We start from the raw sequence: 18,704 nt of genomic DNA on the forward strand, positions 1-18,704 counted from the left end.
AGAGAAGACTCAAATTGCTAAAATCAGGAATGATAGAGAGGACATCCTTGTCTATAAAAAGGACTACAAGAGAATGACATGAACAACTGTATGCTAATAAATTAGATGACCCAGAAAGACAAAAACTATCAAAACTAACTGAAGAAGAGATAGACACTGAATTGTATACTTTAAATAGGTCAATAATATTGTATGTAAATTATATCTCAATAAGGCTGTTATAAAAAATTAAAAATAAAACCCAAAACCCTTATTAAAAAAGAAATAGAAAATCTGAATTGACCTATATACAAGTAAAGAGATTGAATTAGTAAGTAAAACATTTCTCACTCACACACACACACACACACACACACAAAAGCTCAGGTCTAGATTGATTCACTGTTAAATTCTACCAATCATTTAAAGAAGAATGAATACCAATCCTTCTCAGACTCTTCCAAAAAAGCAAAAAAAGAGGGAATACTTCCAAACTCAGTCTATAAGAGTATTACTTTGATATAAAACCAAGACAGAAACAACACAAGAAAAAATAACTACAGACCAACATCCCTTATTAATATAGAAGCAAAAATCCTCAAACCAATCCAGCAACTTATAAAGACTGCATGCAATATTAGTTGTCGAGGGCTGCCATAACAAAGTATCAAGACTGGGTGGCTTAAACAACAGAAATTTTTTTCCTCACAATTCTAGAGGCTAAGAAGTCCAAGATCAAGGTGGCAGCAAGGTTGATTTTTACTAAGGCCTCTCTCCTTGGCTTGTAGATGGTAGTTTTCTTCCTGTGCCTTCCCTCCGTGTCAAAATTTCCTCTTATGAGAACACTATTGATACTGAATTAGTACCCATTCTAACGACCTCATTTTAACTAATTACCCCTTTACAAACCCTATCTCCAAATTCAGTCACACTCTGAGGTCTGGGGGCTAGGATTTCAGCATATAAATTTTAGGGGAACACAATCCAGTCCATAACAGTGACCAAGTGGGATTTATCCCAGGAACATAAGAGGCTCATGAGGTTTCTGAGTGATTAATCTGCAGGGGCCAATGAACAGTGGGCAGTTAAGGTGGTCCAGGGGAGGATACTGGAGGTGAGGGACTCTGAGAAGTTGGGATCACCTCAGATTGGGAAGACATCCATGACAAGGGCAGGATGGTGGGGTGGGGAGTGAAACTGTAGGGCCTGGGCTTCAGAAAGGATGGGTAAATGCTTTTACTCTTCTTTACCACAGGATACCGCCTAGGATCCAGAGCACTTGGCTGGTCAGTGCTTCCTGGAGAAAGGGCCTAGGTTGTGCCAGACAGTGGGTATGTGGGAGCAATGCAGGGCTCTAGGAGTGTGGGCTCGAAGTGCAGAAGGAAAGCCCTGGTCCTAGGCAGCATCCTGGAGTGCAAGATGGATCCTGGTAATAAAACGGAGGCTGATTCAGATTTCTGTCTTAGATCCCAATACCATGGGGAGACTTTAACTGGCCAGCATCAAGTTTAAGGAATAATATCCACTAAATTATCTATTGGTGGGCTTTCGGCTGTGGATACCCTGCCTCTAAACTTTTTCACAGTTTTGTGGGCACATTGGAGACACTTGGATCCTGTTCTAGACAGTCTCATATACACGGCCTCTAACTGTGACCTGGACATGGAGATTCTTAAAGCTACACAATGTTTTAGAAACAGATTTTTGATGAGTGGTTCATTGAATACAACCTAAATCCTCATTTAATATTCTTAATGTGATCTTGTCTGCATGGTCCCCTCCTCCCCAAATACTGGTAGCGATGCATTCCAAACTCTGGCGTGGTGCTGTATCACCTGACCCTCCTCACCTAGCCATCCTCATCTCCAGATCACACTTTATTTTTTTTTATTTTTTTATTTTTTTTTTTTCAGATCACAGTTTAAAAGTGTCTCTCAGGACCATGAGTGCTTTGCTATAAAGTTACAGTTGGCTCCAGCTTCCAAGCAGAGCGGAGCGCAACCCGTGCTTTGAGGCCCAAGTAGATGTGGAAGTTTGGCTTTTCCACAATGTCGATGGTAAACAGAAAGCTGTTGCTTAGAGCTGTCCACTGAACCCGCTGTGGAGTGGGTGTAGGGGTGGGGAGGTGGGACTGTTGGGGTGTGGGTGGATGGAGGGTTCCCGGAGACAAAGGAAAAGAACTCGGGTCGTGAAAAGTGGGGCTTGCACTCGGGAGCCTGCCTCCGTCCTCCAGCCTAGTTGCTGCTGCATCTTCCAAGACTGGCACCAGGCTCTCCCTGTAGAAGCCCATCGACAAGCTCCTCTACTCTAAGAGGGGCAAAAGGGATTAGACTGGAAGCGATTTCCAGGTTGGCTACCACATCTCCACCGTCGCCTGTCGTGGGAGGAGCCACGAAGCCCCACCCACCAGCCGGCTTCATCTCAGGCGCCTCCAGCCCGCGCACTACGCCCCCATTGGCTGGAGGGTGCGGAACAGTAGAACTCTTCGAGTGGCAGCCTTGGCCAAACGTTGCAAGACAGCCGCTGACTGGAAGTTGGGCGGTGCAGAGGAGCAGGCACGGCCTCTGGGCAGCTGCCGCCGTGTTCAGAGGGCGGCTGGGAGGCGGAGGCTTGGACCAAAGCAAGCCTCGTGCCCAGTGTCACGCAGGGCCAGGCCGCCCTGACCACGGGACCATGCTCCGGTTTATTTCCAGGGCTCTTGCCTCCTGGAGAAGAATGGACTCGTCGGAGGCAGAGAAGGCGCAGCATCTGAGGCTCTTGGAAGGTACGCAACTCATCCTTACCTCCCTATTGGCCTGTATTTAGCCGGGCGTCCCACTCCTGGTTCTAGGCTGCAAGGGCCGGAAAGGACGCTGCGTGCCCCAGGCGGCTCCACCCTGTGGGGTGGGGCATCCCGAATCCCTGAATACTCCGCGGACTCGCGGACTCTTTTGTCTAAAGTGAGGAAGGTGTAGACAGAGAAGGCCCCAGGGGAACTGTGTCCCACCCTTTCATTTCCCTGGATGCCTTTGGAAATTACATTGCGCCTGTGTTATTTGAATGGGCAGCAGATTCCTTGTCACATTTCCCATGCATCGCCCTGATTTGAGGGTAAATCTGATTTTGTTGTGCAAACACGCGTGTATTTGAAGCCAAGTGGACGAATCGTATCTGTCCCCATAGGAGGGCACCGGCCGAGTTTCCTGCCCCAGAGTCTGGCATTGAGTGGACGACCTAGGGGACGCTGGGAAGGCATCATTTTGTTTGTGGGAATCGCTTAAACTGAGGTTTGCTGGGGAGGATGGCGTCCCTTCTCTGACAGCATTCATTCTATTGTGTGCTGAGTACTCGTCTGTGCCGAAAGCTGGGCTCAGGACCTGAAGGACATCTACGTCGCAGTTCCGTTTGACGGCGTGGTCAGGGAGACGCGAGCAGGGAAGAGAGAGCACAGGCCAGTCTCACCCAGACCCGAGGCCCGAGGCCCGGCACCGGGTGCTGACCTCTGCGCTCCCGCCCTGAGGCGCTTCCTGCCCCAGGAGTAGACGCACTGTGCGCTGGCTCAAGATGGCTGGCAGTTTGCGAGAGACTCCTCTTTGGGCAGCTTCATTCCCTGGCAGGGCCCCAGCTTCCAGGTGCCAGAATCTCCCTGCGGCTTCCCTGCCAGTGGAGTCAGAGCCTTGCACAGGTGACGGAGTCTTAGCAAAGTTTGCCCTGCTTAGCTGTTAGCTGACATCCCTCACTGCAGCCTCCGTCCACTAATTACCCTTACTTTTACCAACCGGACAACACAGGAGAGTCTTTGACAAGTTTTCATGTGCCTGAGTGGTGGTTGTCACCCTTGTCCCTTCCACTTTCTTGTATTTTATGATTTCATTTGACAAATGTGACTTTTTTTTTTTCAAAATTTCAGGATTTTTTTGGCTTCTGATTCCATAATCTATTATAACCGAAGATTTCCTCCAGCCATCCCCAGTCAATTCACTTGTCTTTGAGCAAACGCCTAAGGCTTTGTGGTTCATAGTGTGGGCTCTGCAGGCTGACTCTTCAGGTTCAGATCCCAAATTATGGTTTCCCAGCTGTGTTTGTTCAGAAAAAAATAAACCTGAGTGGTTCAGATGCACATTTGGGCTAGATTTAAATCCCCAGATCTCTATGTGCTTTGTCTGGTGAGTTGTCCAGATACTGCTGCTGCTGCTGCTGCTGTTGGTAGATGAAGTTATATAACAATAATGGATGCTTAACGACTGTTTTGATGTAGATACCATGTCAGCAACTAACATATAAGCTCTAACCTGTGGAAGATATTCGCAGTTCTAAGCAGTTGACATATATGTGTCAGTTAATATTTATAACAACCTTTTTTTCCCCAGATTTTTTGAGATATAGTTGGCATAGAACATTGTGTAAGTTTAAGATGTACAATGTGATGATTTGATATATGTATATATTGTGAAATGTTTACACAATAAGGCTAGTTAATACCTCCACCACCTCACATAATTATCTTATTTTTTGTGGTGAGAACATTTAAGATCCACTCATTCTAGATCTGCAGATACTAACTCCTATATATAAAATAGATAAGCAAATTTCTACTGTATAACACAGGGAACTATATTCAATATCTTGTAGGAACCTATGATGAAAAAGAGTATGAAAAGGAATATATGTATGTATATGTATTGAAACATTATGTTGTACACCAGAAATTGGCACAACACTGTAAACTGATTATACTTCAATTTTTAAAAATTTTTTTTAAAAATCCACTCTTTTAGGCAGACAATGTCAATGTCCTGGTTTTACAGATGAAAACAAATTCAGAGAGGTTAAGAAATGCACCCAAAGTTACCCAGATTTAGGTAAGTGGAAGAGCTGTGATTCAAAGCCAGGCAGTCTGGCTCCAGGCTCAGTGCTCTTCACCTTGGATGTGGAGCCACTGGGCTATACAGAGAAATGGTGGAACCAGCATTTCAACTTAAGCATTCTGCCTCCCAAATCCTGCACCACTATGCTCTACTGTCATCGTCATCTGTATCTTAAATCCAGCCCAGTTTATTTCTAGATTTAGATTATTGTCTAGTATTTTGTCCCTGGTAAGGCTCATTTATAATGTGTATTTGCTTTTGAGATTAATTAATGAAACCATTACTCATCTCTTAGGTGACACCAAGCTAAAAACTGTACAGGGAGTTGTGACAAAGTTCTGCAGTGATTATGGCTTGATTGATGAGCTGATCTACTTCAGTAGTGATGTTGTGACTGGCAATGTGCTTCTGAAAGTTGGGCAAAAAGTTACTGCAGTTGTGGAGGAAGATAAAACATCTCACGGATTGAAAGTGATCAAAGTAAGATAAGTTTGGGGACCGTCTTTATTCCTGGGGAACTTCCAACCTTGTTTCCATTTATTCAGCCTCTCTAAAGTGACATGGTATAGTGGGAGTAGAGTGCAATTTGAAGTCCAATGCACTGGATCATGTGGGACATTTGTTCTCATCTTTGTAGTGCTTTCTGTTTATAAAAATGTAAATTGTTTATTCTTCAGCATTAAAAAATATGGTTAATGATGATAATTATTAGAGTCTATACTAACTTGAGACTTCCTTTTTTTGCCTTTGTATTTGTTGAAATGCAATTGCTAGGTGAACAGACGTGCATTTTAATCACTTTTTAGGAACAGTTTTATTGAGGTATAATTGACATACCATAAAATTCTCCAGTTTCAAGGGTATGGTTCAGTGACATTTTTAGTAAATTTATAGTTGTGCAACCATTACCTCACTACAGATAGTTGTCATTTGAATGGGTATGATCAAGTTACGCTTCAGCTTTATTAGACTGATTGACACTGACAGGAGCAGGCTGTGAAACTGCCTGCTTGCCAGTACTGACAAGGATGGAAATATTTTCAGTCTTTGCCAATCTGGGAAATAAAAAGCAGTCTCATGATTTTATTTTGCATTTCTTTAAGTGTTGGTGAGAGTAGAACAACTTTTCTTAGAGCTATTTATGTATCAGGGGCATTAGAGCTTTTGTACATTATGGAAATTAGAGCTTTGTTAGGAAATTTATCATATGAACGCTTTGCAAATATTTCCTCCAACACAGTCTTTCAGCTTTGTGGAGTTTAATTTTTATGCAGCTATCAATATGGCCATCTTGTCCCATGTTGCTTTTCAGTTCAATGAAAAATCATTCCAAAGGAATTCTTATTCCAGATCCAAACAAAGGCTTATTCCGCTTCATAATTTACACCAATATTCACTTATGTTTTCTTCTGAAAGTTTTTTATTTATTTATATCTAAATATTCAGTCAACCTGGAGTTAATTTTGGTATAGCGTTTGAGAGAAGGATCCAGATCTTATTTTGTTAATGTATACCCTGTTGTCCCCAAATGCTGAGATGCAGTAGCTAGGGGAACAGACATGCATTTTAATCTCTTTTTAGAAAGTTTTATTGAGGTACAATTGACATACCATAAGATTTTCCAATTTTTAGGGTATAGTTCGTTTGTCCCCATACCTTTGTCCTGTTGTCCCCCCCTTTATGGGGACAGCGGGTCCCCAGCCCCCTCCCTTATTCCGATAAAGGTTCCCATACCTTTATTGGAATATCCACTTTTTCCCTGTTGAGTCAAGTGTAACTTCTATCATGGGCTACATTCCTAAAGGCCTTTGAAACTGCGGAGACGTCCTGTTGTGTTCATTTGATTGTGTTATCTTGCCCCGGAGGTATGATCAAACTGTTTGAATTACTGAACCTTTGTAACACATTTCAAGGTAGGTGGCCTGGTTTCCCGGTCAAAACTTTTGAGTTTTTGGAATTTTCCTGACCCTTCCTGTGTGTTGGTTTTTCTGTATCAATTTTAAAACATTGTGTTTAGTTCCCCCACTTCCAACCACAACAACCACAATAATACCCGTTGGGATTTTTAAATTAGTATGACTGAGTTTACAGATCTCATTTAGGGAGAACTGACATAATGGTAATAGTCTTCTCCTCTAAAAAGCATGTCTCTCCTCTTCGATATTTCTGAATTGTTTCATACTTTTCTTCTAATAGGTTCTGTATATTTCCTGCTAATTTTATTTCTCAGATTTTTAGTATTTCGGTCCATTATCACTATACATTTTATTTAAATTATTTAGCTTTAAAAATAAGCTTTTAATTTTATATTTTAAACCATTATCAAATATTTAATTTTATAATTTAAACCAATATCAAATATTACATGCTGTAACCAATTTTGTCTCCTATTGTAACTGAATCCAAGCTTATGCCACTCACAGCACAACAGGTCCGTGATAGAGACAAGGTGTCGGGGCAGGGAAAAGAGACTTTATTTGGAAAGCCAGCGAACTGAGAAGATGGCAAACTAATGTCCTAAAGAACCATCTTAATTCGGGGTAGAATTTAAGCTTCTTTTATGCTAGGGAAGGGGGAAGCAATATGCCTGATCTGCTCATGGACATTCTTCTGACTGGCTGGTGATGAGGAACCTGATGGTATTTTGGGAGTCAACCTTCTGGTTCCAACCAGTCTGAGGTCTATATGCTGATGGTCAGCATGCAGTTAACTTCTTCCATCTGATGGGGGTTTCAGTATCTGTAAAACAACGCAAGACTGTGGCTCAGGATATTATCTACAGCCCTCGAGGAGGAGCTAAAGGTCCTTGACTTTGTTTTATGGCTAAACTGTTATTGTTTTGTCTTGCCTGTGTGTGTTTCTTTGTTTCTGCATTTTCTAATTTCTCCGATTAAATTTGCTCTCGGGAAGTTGAAGCTGGGTTCAACCCCCAGTACCTCTCTAAAAAATAAAATAAATAAACCTAATTACCTCCTTCCCCCAAAAAAACCCAAAACCAAACAAACAAAAAAATTATACTCCTGTAGTAACGAGACATATCGTGGTGATCATTTTGAAATATATGGAAATACTGAATTACTGTGTTGTGTAACAGGAGCTAACGTTGTGTTGTAGGTCAGTTATACTTCAAAAACAAAGAAGCTCATGGAAAAAGAGATCATATTTGTGATTACCAGAGGTGGGAGGTGTGGGGAGGGGGAATTGGATGAAGGTGGTTAAAAGGTACAAACTTGCAGTTATAAGATAAATAAGTACCGGGGACGTAATTACAACATGGTAAATATAATTAACACTGCTGTAGTTATATGTGAAAGTTAAAATAGTAAATCCTGAGTTTTCATCACAAGGAAACTAGGAGTTTATCCTACAGCAATAAATCCAGCAAGTAGGCAGTGTGTTAGGATATAAGCCAAATGTTCAATTTTGTAGAATTGAGTCAAATTATGGCACTTCCATTCAGTTAGATGCCATATTGTCTTTTCAAATAATGTTTCAACAGTTTATTGACTTATTTGTGATCACTTGGTAATGCATTAATAATATATAATATTAAAATTTTCCTTCAAATAGTGCATAGATAGTTATGCGTAGTAAAAACATATGGAGTAGAGTAAGGACCAGAATGTGATCAGTGCTTATGGATTATGTGTAATTGTTTTCTACTTTTTTGTTTTCTGGGTCTCATATTTTTTGTACAATGAACATGTATTATTAGTATAATTAGAAAAGTGAAATATTAAACAAAGGCCTTTACACTTCCAATAATAAAAGTTTTGAATGCCTCCCTATTGTAGATAAAATAAGCCCTGATTTGATTTGTCTTTTTTAGAGCTATCCACTCCCCCACCCCTTTATTTTCCAAACTTCATGTCATGCTCTGTCCCCTACCCCCAGATTCCCTGATCTGGAATCTTAATGATTTTCCTCCTTGTTCATCTCCCTTGGCGTGTGTTTTCTCTCCTCCCTTGCTATCTCTCCATATCTGTCCTCAGCCAACCACCCCTCATTCGCAGGTAAAAATCTTTCTCTTCTTTCACAGCCCAGGTCAAATCCCACTTTCTCCAAGATATCATCCTATACTCTCTCAGTCTTAAATTCTCTCCTTACTGAGAATTCCCAGAAGGCAATTTTTGCACTTATTTTTACCATTTGTCACAACTTGCTTAGAATTTGTTATTTTTGCCTTTCACTCCCCTTTGTGAATTCCTGGGGGCAGGAACAGTATACCTTTTATCTTTGAACCTGATATGATCAGTGCATTAAAACAAATCAGTACACAAATAATGTATTTTTTTTCCTTTCTCAGTTTTAATATGTAGAATTATTACAGTTCGACTGCACATATACATTATATTGCATGTAAATACATATATACAGTATCCTGCACATTTTTTTAGTTTACAAATATGTACTAGTTATTGTTTCTAAGAACAGATTATATCTTTCGCTTTTTAAACTTACATAGTTATCAAAGGAATAAAGCCAACTACAAAATAAGAATCAACAGAATGTGGTAATCCAATCATAAAGGACAGTCAAATGTACTTACACATATTCAAAAAATAATAATAATAATGACACAAATTAACTAATTACTATTTTGATTTCTTGAATATGTGTAGGCACAAATAATGTCTTAGACACATTTAAAAAATATATGACAGTACAACACAAAGCCTGAGCCCTCATTTAAACTATGGGCTTACATTAAATATAAATTATCAATATTGCTTTATTGATTGAACAAATGTACCCACTGAACAAATGCAAGATGCTAATAACAGGAGAAACTGAGGTTGGGGGCAAGGAATATGTGGGAACTTTCTGCTCAATCTTCCTAAGCCTCTCTAAAAAATAAAAAAGATAGGAAGTTCAGGCATTATTTTATCATCTCATGTCTATGATGTGTCAAGTGAAATATATTCACCATTGTTGATGATAGTTGTTTAAACTGTTTCTCGAACAACAATGATGGAAGCATATGTTTCTGATTTTTAAACTTTTGTTGTGTCTGAAGTAACTATTTCTTTATCTCACAGGTGGAGGCGTTCTGTGACAATGGCAATGGTGATGGACTGTCAGACTCCTGTACTAGAGTTTCTCTTGGCTGTGTTAACTCTCTGATGGAAGACGTTAACTGCATTAATCATACAACTTACTTCTCTCTAGATGTTGTTTGTAAAGGTACAATTTATCTTTTTAAAAATTTAAAATTAAGTTTTACCTGTTTTTTAATTTTATAGAGTGCATTTGGAGATGGTCACAGGCATCATTTCCAGGGTCAATTTGGAACATGCTCAGTTGGTAAGAGGATTTTATACTGGAACTCCTTCTCCATTGTCCTTGGCTCCAGTTGGAGGCTCTTTAATGCTTGAGGTGGACCTTTGTTGTTGAAAATGATGTCCAGCAAGGAACAGATGGATAATGTTTTTAAAAGCTCATGCTGTCATTTGTTGCATTTGCATTTATCGAAAGCAGTTACTAGTATTTGTGTCATTTTTCCATTCATATAGGCATTGAATTTCTAATCTAACTGAAAAATATTACAAGTATACAGGGATACTGTTTTTTTAAATACTTCAAAAACTTTAAAATAAAGTTTGGATGTAGCCTTGTACCTTTGTTGGGTCACAAACTGGCCCTGTACACGGAGGACAAGAAGAGACCTAGAGTCAGGCTGCTCCAGATGGGTAAGGAGCAGGTTAGATAAACAAGGGAACTTAATATACGAGACTTGTGTTGGGTACCGCAAGATGGGTAATCTCTGCACCTGCCCACCAGAATCTTAAAAAGTTTATATAGAGGCCTTAACAGGGTTCAGTCACGTATACCACCCAAATAGTCTCAGCAATACCCTACTCTCTCAGTTCTGCATCCTTGAAACAACTCCATCTGTGGGAACAGTGGGTGGAACATACATTCCAGGGACACTGGAGGAAACGAGGAGCCTCCAATTGCCCGGGTCCAGTTTGTGGGTCAGCCAGAGGTCACGTCTTCTCAATGACCTCCTCCAACACTTTCCAAGTGTGTGTGTCCGTCCATTAATTATCAGGCATAACACTTTGTTGTTTTATGCCTAAAGCAAAAATTTGTTAATTTTTAAATGCTATTTGAGTTTCGTTCAGCTCAAAATATAGTGCTAGATATTTATAAGACCAAGATAACTAAGACTTTATTAAACCCTGCCCGCAAAGAGCTCATAGTCTAATTGGGAGAGACAGACATTAAAAGAGTGTGATAAGAACAATATTACTGAGCAGAGGAGAGACCATGACTGACTGCTATGGAGAGAACTGGGGAAGGCTGCGTGAGGTGCTTTCCCAGCTGGACTCCATACCCCTGCAACCTCCTGCCAGGCTGGATTTTGAAAGATGAATAGAAGTAAAAATACTGTTCCTGTTTAAGTGCAAGGAGCTGCCATTTCACTTAGATACAAAAGGGAAAATTAGTTCAGCCACACCAGGCAGCTTTCTATTTTACTCTTCTTGGGTTTAAAAGCCAGGATTTCACCTTGGAAGCCACCAAAGATGGTTGCCTGCTAGCAGCTGGGATTTTAAAGACCCGTTTAGTCAGAAGTACCCAATTCTAGGAGAAAAGGCCTCTGTGATTGCTAAGCTCCAAAGGCAATTTCTTGGTCCTTATAAACATACCAACAGGAAGTTACCACCCATGGCAGCCCTCGCTAGAATTCTTCTCAATATGGGAAGCACTTGAACATGTTTGTAATGCCAGAGGAATTGACTGAAGGTGAAGGAAGGACTGATGGAACAAGGTCCCTGGTTGTAAAGAGAGGATGGGGAACCCAAAGCACAGGTGGAGGGATTTACTGCTATAAAATAAATTGAGTGATTTGAGCAATGGACTGTCTAGGGTGGAAGAGAGAGTAGATGAAAAAGAAGACCTGAAAACCTAACCAGTCATACTTAGAACTGTCAAAATAGAATAGAAAGAAGATGTGGTATATATATATATATATATTATATATATATATACACACACACACAATGGAATACTAACTAATCAGCCATTAAAAAAGAATGAAATAATGCCATTTGCAACAACATGAGTGGACCTAGAGATTATCATATTAAGTGAAGTCAGACAGAGAAAGACAAATACCACATGATAGCTCTAACATGTGGAATCTAAAAAAAAATGATACCAATGAACTTACAAAACAGAAAGACGTATAGAAAGAAAACAAACTTATGGTTACCAAAGGGGAAAGGGGGAGGAGGAATAAATTAGGAATTTGGAATTAGCAGATACACACTACCAAATATAAAATAGATAAACAACAAGGTCTTACTGTATAGCACAGGAAACTCTATTCAATATTTTGTAATAACCCATAATGGAAAAGAGTCTGAAAAAATAATACATATGTATATATGTAAGAAAAAAATTGTCAGAAGAGCTGCTATTAATCTGATTATAAAACCCAATGAAAATGGGAAAAGACAATTACAATTTAAAACATAATGGAGATCTAAAAGAAGGAATTGGGCATTCAGCCTAGGGATGGGAGTGGGGGCATTTACCAAGTGCACGATGTTGCTATTTCTTTATTTTTCATGCGATGCACTAACACACTCCTGTAACATCCTATATATCCTTATGTGACCAGTGTGACCTGAGGTCGAAGCCTGGGGTAACAAACAGGGTTATTTCTTCATTTTTCACAATGTACTGGCTTGAGTACCCACTTGAGAGATAAAAAGGAAGTTCCACATAGCCTTTTTGGATTTTCCCGTACACCTTGAATAGCCCAATACTCCGCCATCTTATACAGTCCAGAGGTAACTTCCCCATTTCAGCATGTCTCTGTAGTGACTGAAGGACCCATTCTTCAGCTGATGACATTCTTATGATTGGAGTTAGCCAATGGGAAGCACATGCAGGATCCTGGAGTGGGCAGGAAAATGTTGGCAGTGACGTTATACTTCTACCAAAGGCCTTAGCTTCTGTAAGGCCACCCTCTCCTACAGCTCTAGCTGGAGGGGGTGAGCATATCCTCTGTTGTCCAATCTGAGTCATTTTTGAGACTAAAAGGGGGTGTTACAAGTGATTAAAGTTAATCTGCTTTTGGAGTATTTTTATATGACCAACAGATTATATATGACTAACAGGTTTTACATTTGGACCTTTAAAATAGCATTATTCATGAATTTTTCAAAAATAGAATTATTTCTTTAAAAAAAACTTCCGTGTACATTAATGGAAACTTTTGGATGTTTCGTCAAATTGTGATCCAGTGGCTTATTTGTAGGTTTTCTTAATTTCCTTCCATTCTGTTAGACAATATAACTACCTCCAGTACAAAATAAGAGCTGCATTCAAAGGTTCTTGCCACATGCTGAAATGTTCCCAAGTACAATGATCTGCTTTCACATTTGTACACCACTTGAGCTGTGCTGGTTCAATTTGTTTACTTCCTCCATTTATTTAGGGAAAAATTTCAACAGCTCTCTCTTTGCAAACTTCATAGCAATAACTGAATTTCTCCAAAAGCTTTAAAACCTGAATTTTGGCACTAGGTTGAAGTTTTTGATTAACGATTTCCAGCTAATTTTAAACAGACTGGAATTAAAACTGAAAATACTCGTTTTCAAAAAAATCACTACCATGTTAAGACAGTTGGGCTGTTTTACACAGTAGTCCTTCCGAGGCTCAGGCATGCCTGAAATCTGATCAGTGCAATAAAAAGAGAAGACAAGTGAGAAAAAAAGAAAAAACTAAGCATGCTGAGTTACTTTCTCTTTGTATTCCATATTAACTTTGCCCCAGAAGTTTTGTAATTCATTTATTTAAAATATATAAACACACACACACACATCTACATTTTGATTACTGTAGCTTCCGTTTTAATTGGTTGAATATCATAGGTGTTTGGATGTGGTTATGAATTATGCTTGCACCACAGCCAATTCCAAGTACCTTTCTGCTCCATCTTTTTTTTTAGTTTCCAAGAACCTTATGTTTATTATGATGCTTTGTTACAAATTTGTATTTGTATTAGCACTGAAAAAAATCGTTTTATCCCCAGTGAAGGTCTTTTAAACTGCATTTATAACAGCATTTATAGTACTATTAGATACTTCACCTTTGCCAGAAAAAAAAATCTTTCACAACTTTTGTCAATGCTTTTTAGCCAAAGACCAAGTTGGGTTGATTACTTGCTTCAGAAAGGGATAACACACACCACAGGGGACCTATGCCATGGCTCAGTAAGAGGGTATTAGAAAGAACCTATAATAGGATGTGAGATTTAGTTCAGTGATTTGGAGGAGAGCCTAAGGAAGCAGGAGTTAGCCCTAGGGTGGATGCTGTCGGAAAGTGGGAGCAGCTCTCTGGGTATTTTGTGGGTGGCATAGTGGTCTTGTTTTCTGTTTAGACAAAATTATGAAGTGGCTGTGTTTTGTTTCATTCTGTCAGTCTTGGGGTGACTTATCTGAGGTTGAATCCTATGAGATGGTTTATGTCCAACAGAAAAACAAAATGACTTGGCTGTGAGTGTCAAACCAGCTAGTTTAAACATTGAGGTCTAGCGGTGAACACTTTTGCACATCAGGGACTGGGCTTTTTTCTTTGCCACTTTGAGTCCATGATTTGGATGGAAGGAACAAGCCATTATGGGAATTCACTTAACTCTTTTTCTTCTTTAAAGCATCTGGCATCCTTTAACTGTTTGTGAAATTCTTCTAGTGAAGCTAACATATTAACAGCTGTTGTTTCACTTTCCCAATGTACCTAAGAAAAAAATTGAGTAAAACATTGTTGAAACTATGTTAGAGCAGTTTTTTTTAATAGGTATATCTTTTGCATTTTTTAATGTTTATTTGGGGGGTGATTAGGTTTATTTATTTATTTTAATGGAGGCACTGGGGATTGAACCCAGGACCTTGTGCATGCTAACCATGCACTCCACCACTGAGCATTACCCTTCCCCCACCCACCAGAGCACTTTTTTGATGAAAGAAAAGTCATATGTCATACAATTATATGTCAATGTACCTCTTTCAACTTTCCATGTTAACTTGCTGTCTTTGGGCACTGCTTCTTTAAAAACCTACTAAGTTATAAAGTAAATGCTTGGGTCTCTGGTTTTCTTGTGGTCAGTGATATCACTATGGCCCCCACGGTGGAGAGTAAATGTGGCCAGATTAAATGTTGTTTTCGTCTACTCAGGCTGCCTTAATTAAATTCCAGACTGGGTGGCTTAAACAACAGATATTTATTTTCTCAGAGTTCCGAAGGCAAAATGTTCAAGATCAAGGTTTCAGCCAATTTGGTTTTGGGGGGGAGCTCTCTTCCTCACCAAGTCCTCGCACGACCTTTCCCTGGTACGTGCATAGGTCGAGAGAGAGAAAGAGGTAGGGGAGGGAGAGGTGGGGGATGGGGAGAGGGAGAAGAGGTCCCGCGCGTGTCTTGGGTCATTTCTAAAATTTAGTTGTGATGGAACCAAGAAGAAGAAGGAAAGGGCTATGAAGGAACTAGGAAATGCTGGGTCATAGGTTCCAGAACTGTTTAACTTTAGTAGATATTGCCAACTTTCTGAAGTGGTTGTACCAAGTTTCACTTCCAGTAGCAGTATTTGAGAATTCCGTTTGCTTCAAATCCTCCAGGTACCTTTGTGCCATGACTCACTTTTAACTTACTGTGTACATCGATAAATATTTGTTTATACCTGTAAAACATAAAATATATAGAGTTCATCATCAGTACAAAACACCTGAGAAAATTGTTTCCTTGTGTAGCTGTATGTTTACTGGTACTGCTACCACTAATAGCAATCAGCATTCATTTGGTGCTGGTTCTGCACTTGGCACTGTTCTGTGAGTTTTATATGTATCGATTCATTGTCCCTTCAACTCTGGGTAGTAAGTACTGCTATTGCGCTTCTCACTTTATAGACGAAGAAATCAAGGAACAGAGAGTTATGTAACTTGATCAAGGTTGCAAATTGAGTAAGGGGCAGTATTAAGATTTGAACTCAGGCAGCCAGATTCTTACATACGTACTTTTCTGCTTCCCCGGAAAAAAAAGCTGTGAATGTTACCAGTGGTGTAATAAATTCTGTGCTGCTCTCAAAAAGATTGGTTTGAGATGCACAGTTAATGCTTTCCCCCAATTGATTTTAAGTCAGTAGAGAAAAATCAATGCCTAAAGGATTATAGATTTCCTTTCTGATAGCAAGGCTTACAGGTTACCTATTTTAAAATGTTTAAAATGTACCTTTGATGTAATAGAAACTATTTTAGGGTATTTCAATGTCACAGTAACTTGCAAAATTTAACAGTAGAACATTAAGAGATAATTCCAACTTGATTTCTCTCCATGGCTGTTTTAGGTTTTGAGCCTTATCAAGGTGACCGAGTCGAAGTCAAGTTTTCCATCCAGCCAGACACCCAGAGCAGAAAAGCCCTCTCAGTGACGCCTCTGAGACATAAGCACGTGCATGAGGTAGTTCGTTTGATGTTGACCTTGTTACATGTTTCTGCTTAGCCTTTCCGTGGTGATTATTTTTGCTGCTGAGAATTCTATTGGGTGTTTTGGGAAACCCAAAAGAAAATATATTCTTTGCCAAAGAGGAGTCTATTTTCTTATTGAAAAGGTTGTGCTTCTGAAAGGAAATAATTAGGTAATAATGTAGAACACATATGATTTAAGGCCTAAATTATATCCTTTATTTGGGAGGTATTATAATGTTCTGAGAGCAACAAGAACAGAAAATAAATCATGTTCTGGGAATTGTTGGGAGAGAATGAATTGGGGGGGGCGGGACTGGAGCTTATAGTAAATGCTGGGTGTGGTTTGGATAGTGGAGACTGAAAATGAGTGGGAAATTCAGTTTGCACAAAAGTTCAGATGATGCTTGAAATGTGACAGAGGAAGTATGGAAGTGATGTTCTCTTTACCATCACATTCCTTTCTCACGCAACTCTTTTCCCTCTTGCCATCTGTAACTAGGGATGTTAATGGACAACTGGGTATTATATTTAAAGCAGAGTTTCTGATCCGAGACTTGGGCCCTGCCTTTGTGAGGTGGGGTCTGGGCATGTGTGGTTTTACAAAGCGCTGTGCTCCTGGTGTTTCAAATGTGCTAGCCAGGTTGGGCATCACTGATTCGGAATGACCTACTGATTAAAGCCAGCGTGAGAAGGTGGAGACCCTGTGACGGGGTGCAATCCTTTTACAGAAGTGTTTCCATTGTTTGTAACTACAGGTCTGCATTACTCACCTCCGTGGAAGAAATGGGGTGATAGACGATAGTATCTTTTTCACTCTGGATTCTCTGAAACTTCCTGATGGATACGTACCTCGAGTATCTGATGTCGTCAATGCGGTCGTGGTAGAGAGCGTTCAGTCCTGCTATATTTGGAGAGCGATTTCTATGACTCTAGTGAAAAGAGGATAATAAGAAAGCAATGTTTTTATTCCCTGTGCAGCTTTTCTTCTCTTGACAATAAAGTTTTAAATGTGTTTTGGAAAAATAAAACAGCTTAGTAAACCTCAATAATTAATTCAAAGACCTTTCAAATCCTGTGTGGGCTGGCTAAATAGAGTGCGTCTTCAGGAGACTTTTCACCATTTTTCATTATTGATTAAAGACATTTTCATCTTCATCCCTTGTAATCATCTTATGTGTATGATTTTTCTCTTTTTAGTGGACCTGTTTATTTAAAAAATTAAACTATGTTCTTTTTTTCCACCTTTAGAACAGAGTTTCTGATCTGAGAAATAGTTTTTTTGTAACATATTGTGCATCGTAGTTTTTTTCTTTAATATTCTGAGTTTGCGTTATAGGCCCAGTGGGACCACTTTACGGGTGGGTAGTTGGAGTCAATATCCTCTAGATTTTAGATAGTCACCCACTGGTTCACTTCAGAAAGAGTGATTGCCTCCTATGTGCCAAGTGCTAGGTTTATAGCCTTGAACACAAAGGCCAAAGTTCTGGTGCCCTAATGCAACTTGTGTTCTCTTAATGCCCACCTGGCTTCCTGACCCGTGGACTAGTAGCTTCTGAATAGAAAGAGGCAAGTGGGAGCTGTTGTGGCCCCGGGTTCCCAGGAAAGTCGTTATTCCAAAGCAGCACCATGCCCTGTAGGGATCACAGAGAAGGCCAGTGCTGGGCTTGAGAGATGCATGGACCATGGATTCTGCCCACTCCCCACTGAATTCTCCTGTTTGGTTGATGTGGAAGTCTGTTCTTGGAGAGTGACAGTGGATTAGCAGAAACCTAACCCCCACTAATTCAATGGTTTTTAGCATAGCTACAGTAGTATGTAACCATCACCACATTCTTCATTTTAGAACATTTTCACTCCCACTTGAAAGCACCCCATACCAGGAATAAAAATCAGATGATACATTTCATCTTTCTGATAGTGTCATAAACACATTTATTCCCTTTACTGCATTTTAAAGTCAGCTTTGGTGGGGGAAGTTATAGCTCAGTGGTAGAGCATATGCTTAGCATGCATGAGGTCCTCGGTTCAGTCCCCAGTATGTGCATAAAAAAATAAAGTCAGCTCTTCAAGGGGTTCTGAGGCCCTATAAACACTGAGACCCAACTGTGTTCAACTGGTCACACATATGGCACCAGATGCCACCTACAATCCGAATTTCAAATCTCTGTTCCCACCCAGGTGTGGTGCCGAAGTTTCTTAAACGTGTAACCAGTTACCTATAGCAGTCTATCTTGAATTCAAACTCAAGTGTGAGAAAAAAATTTTCACCTGCCATCTCTGGAACTACATCTTGGACTCAATGTATTCCATGTCCTTATAACAAGGACCAGCAAACTCTTCATCCAAAGGGGACATGAGCTGCTCTAGCAAAGGGCTTCATGCTTTCCTTTTGCTTTATTCTTGTCAA

The 18,704-nt window shown here is 39.9% G+C and overlaps 1 protein-coding gene across 1 annotated transcript; it reads left to right on the forward strand.

Moving 5' to 3' along the window:
* Positions 1–2,455: 2,455 nt before the first annotated feature.
* On the forward strand, positions 2,456–17,325 carry CT55 (cancer/testis antigen 55). Its single transcript, XM_032475112.1, has 5 exons — positions 2,456–2,743; positions 5,122–5,306; positions 9,866–10,010; positions 16,177–16,289; positions 17,053–17,325. The coding sequence occupies exons 1-5, from the start codon at positions 2,653–2,655 to the stop codon at positions 17,242–17,244; spliced, it is 726 nt and encodes a 241-aa protein (XP_032331003.1). The 5' UTR covers positions 2,456–2,652; the 3' UTR covers positions 17,245–17,325.
* The last annotated feature ends 1,379 nt before the right edge of the window (positions 17,326–18,704 follow it).

This window comes from Camelus ferus, chromosome X (genome assembly GCF_009834535.1).
Source record: "Camelus ferus isolate YT-003-E chromosome X, BCGSAC_Cfer_1.0, whole genome shotgun sequence".
NCBI lineage: Eukaryota > Metazoa > Chordata > Mammalia > Artiodactyla > Camelidae > Camelus > Camelus ferus.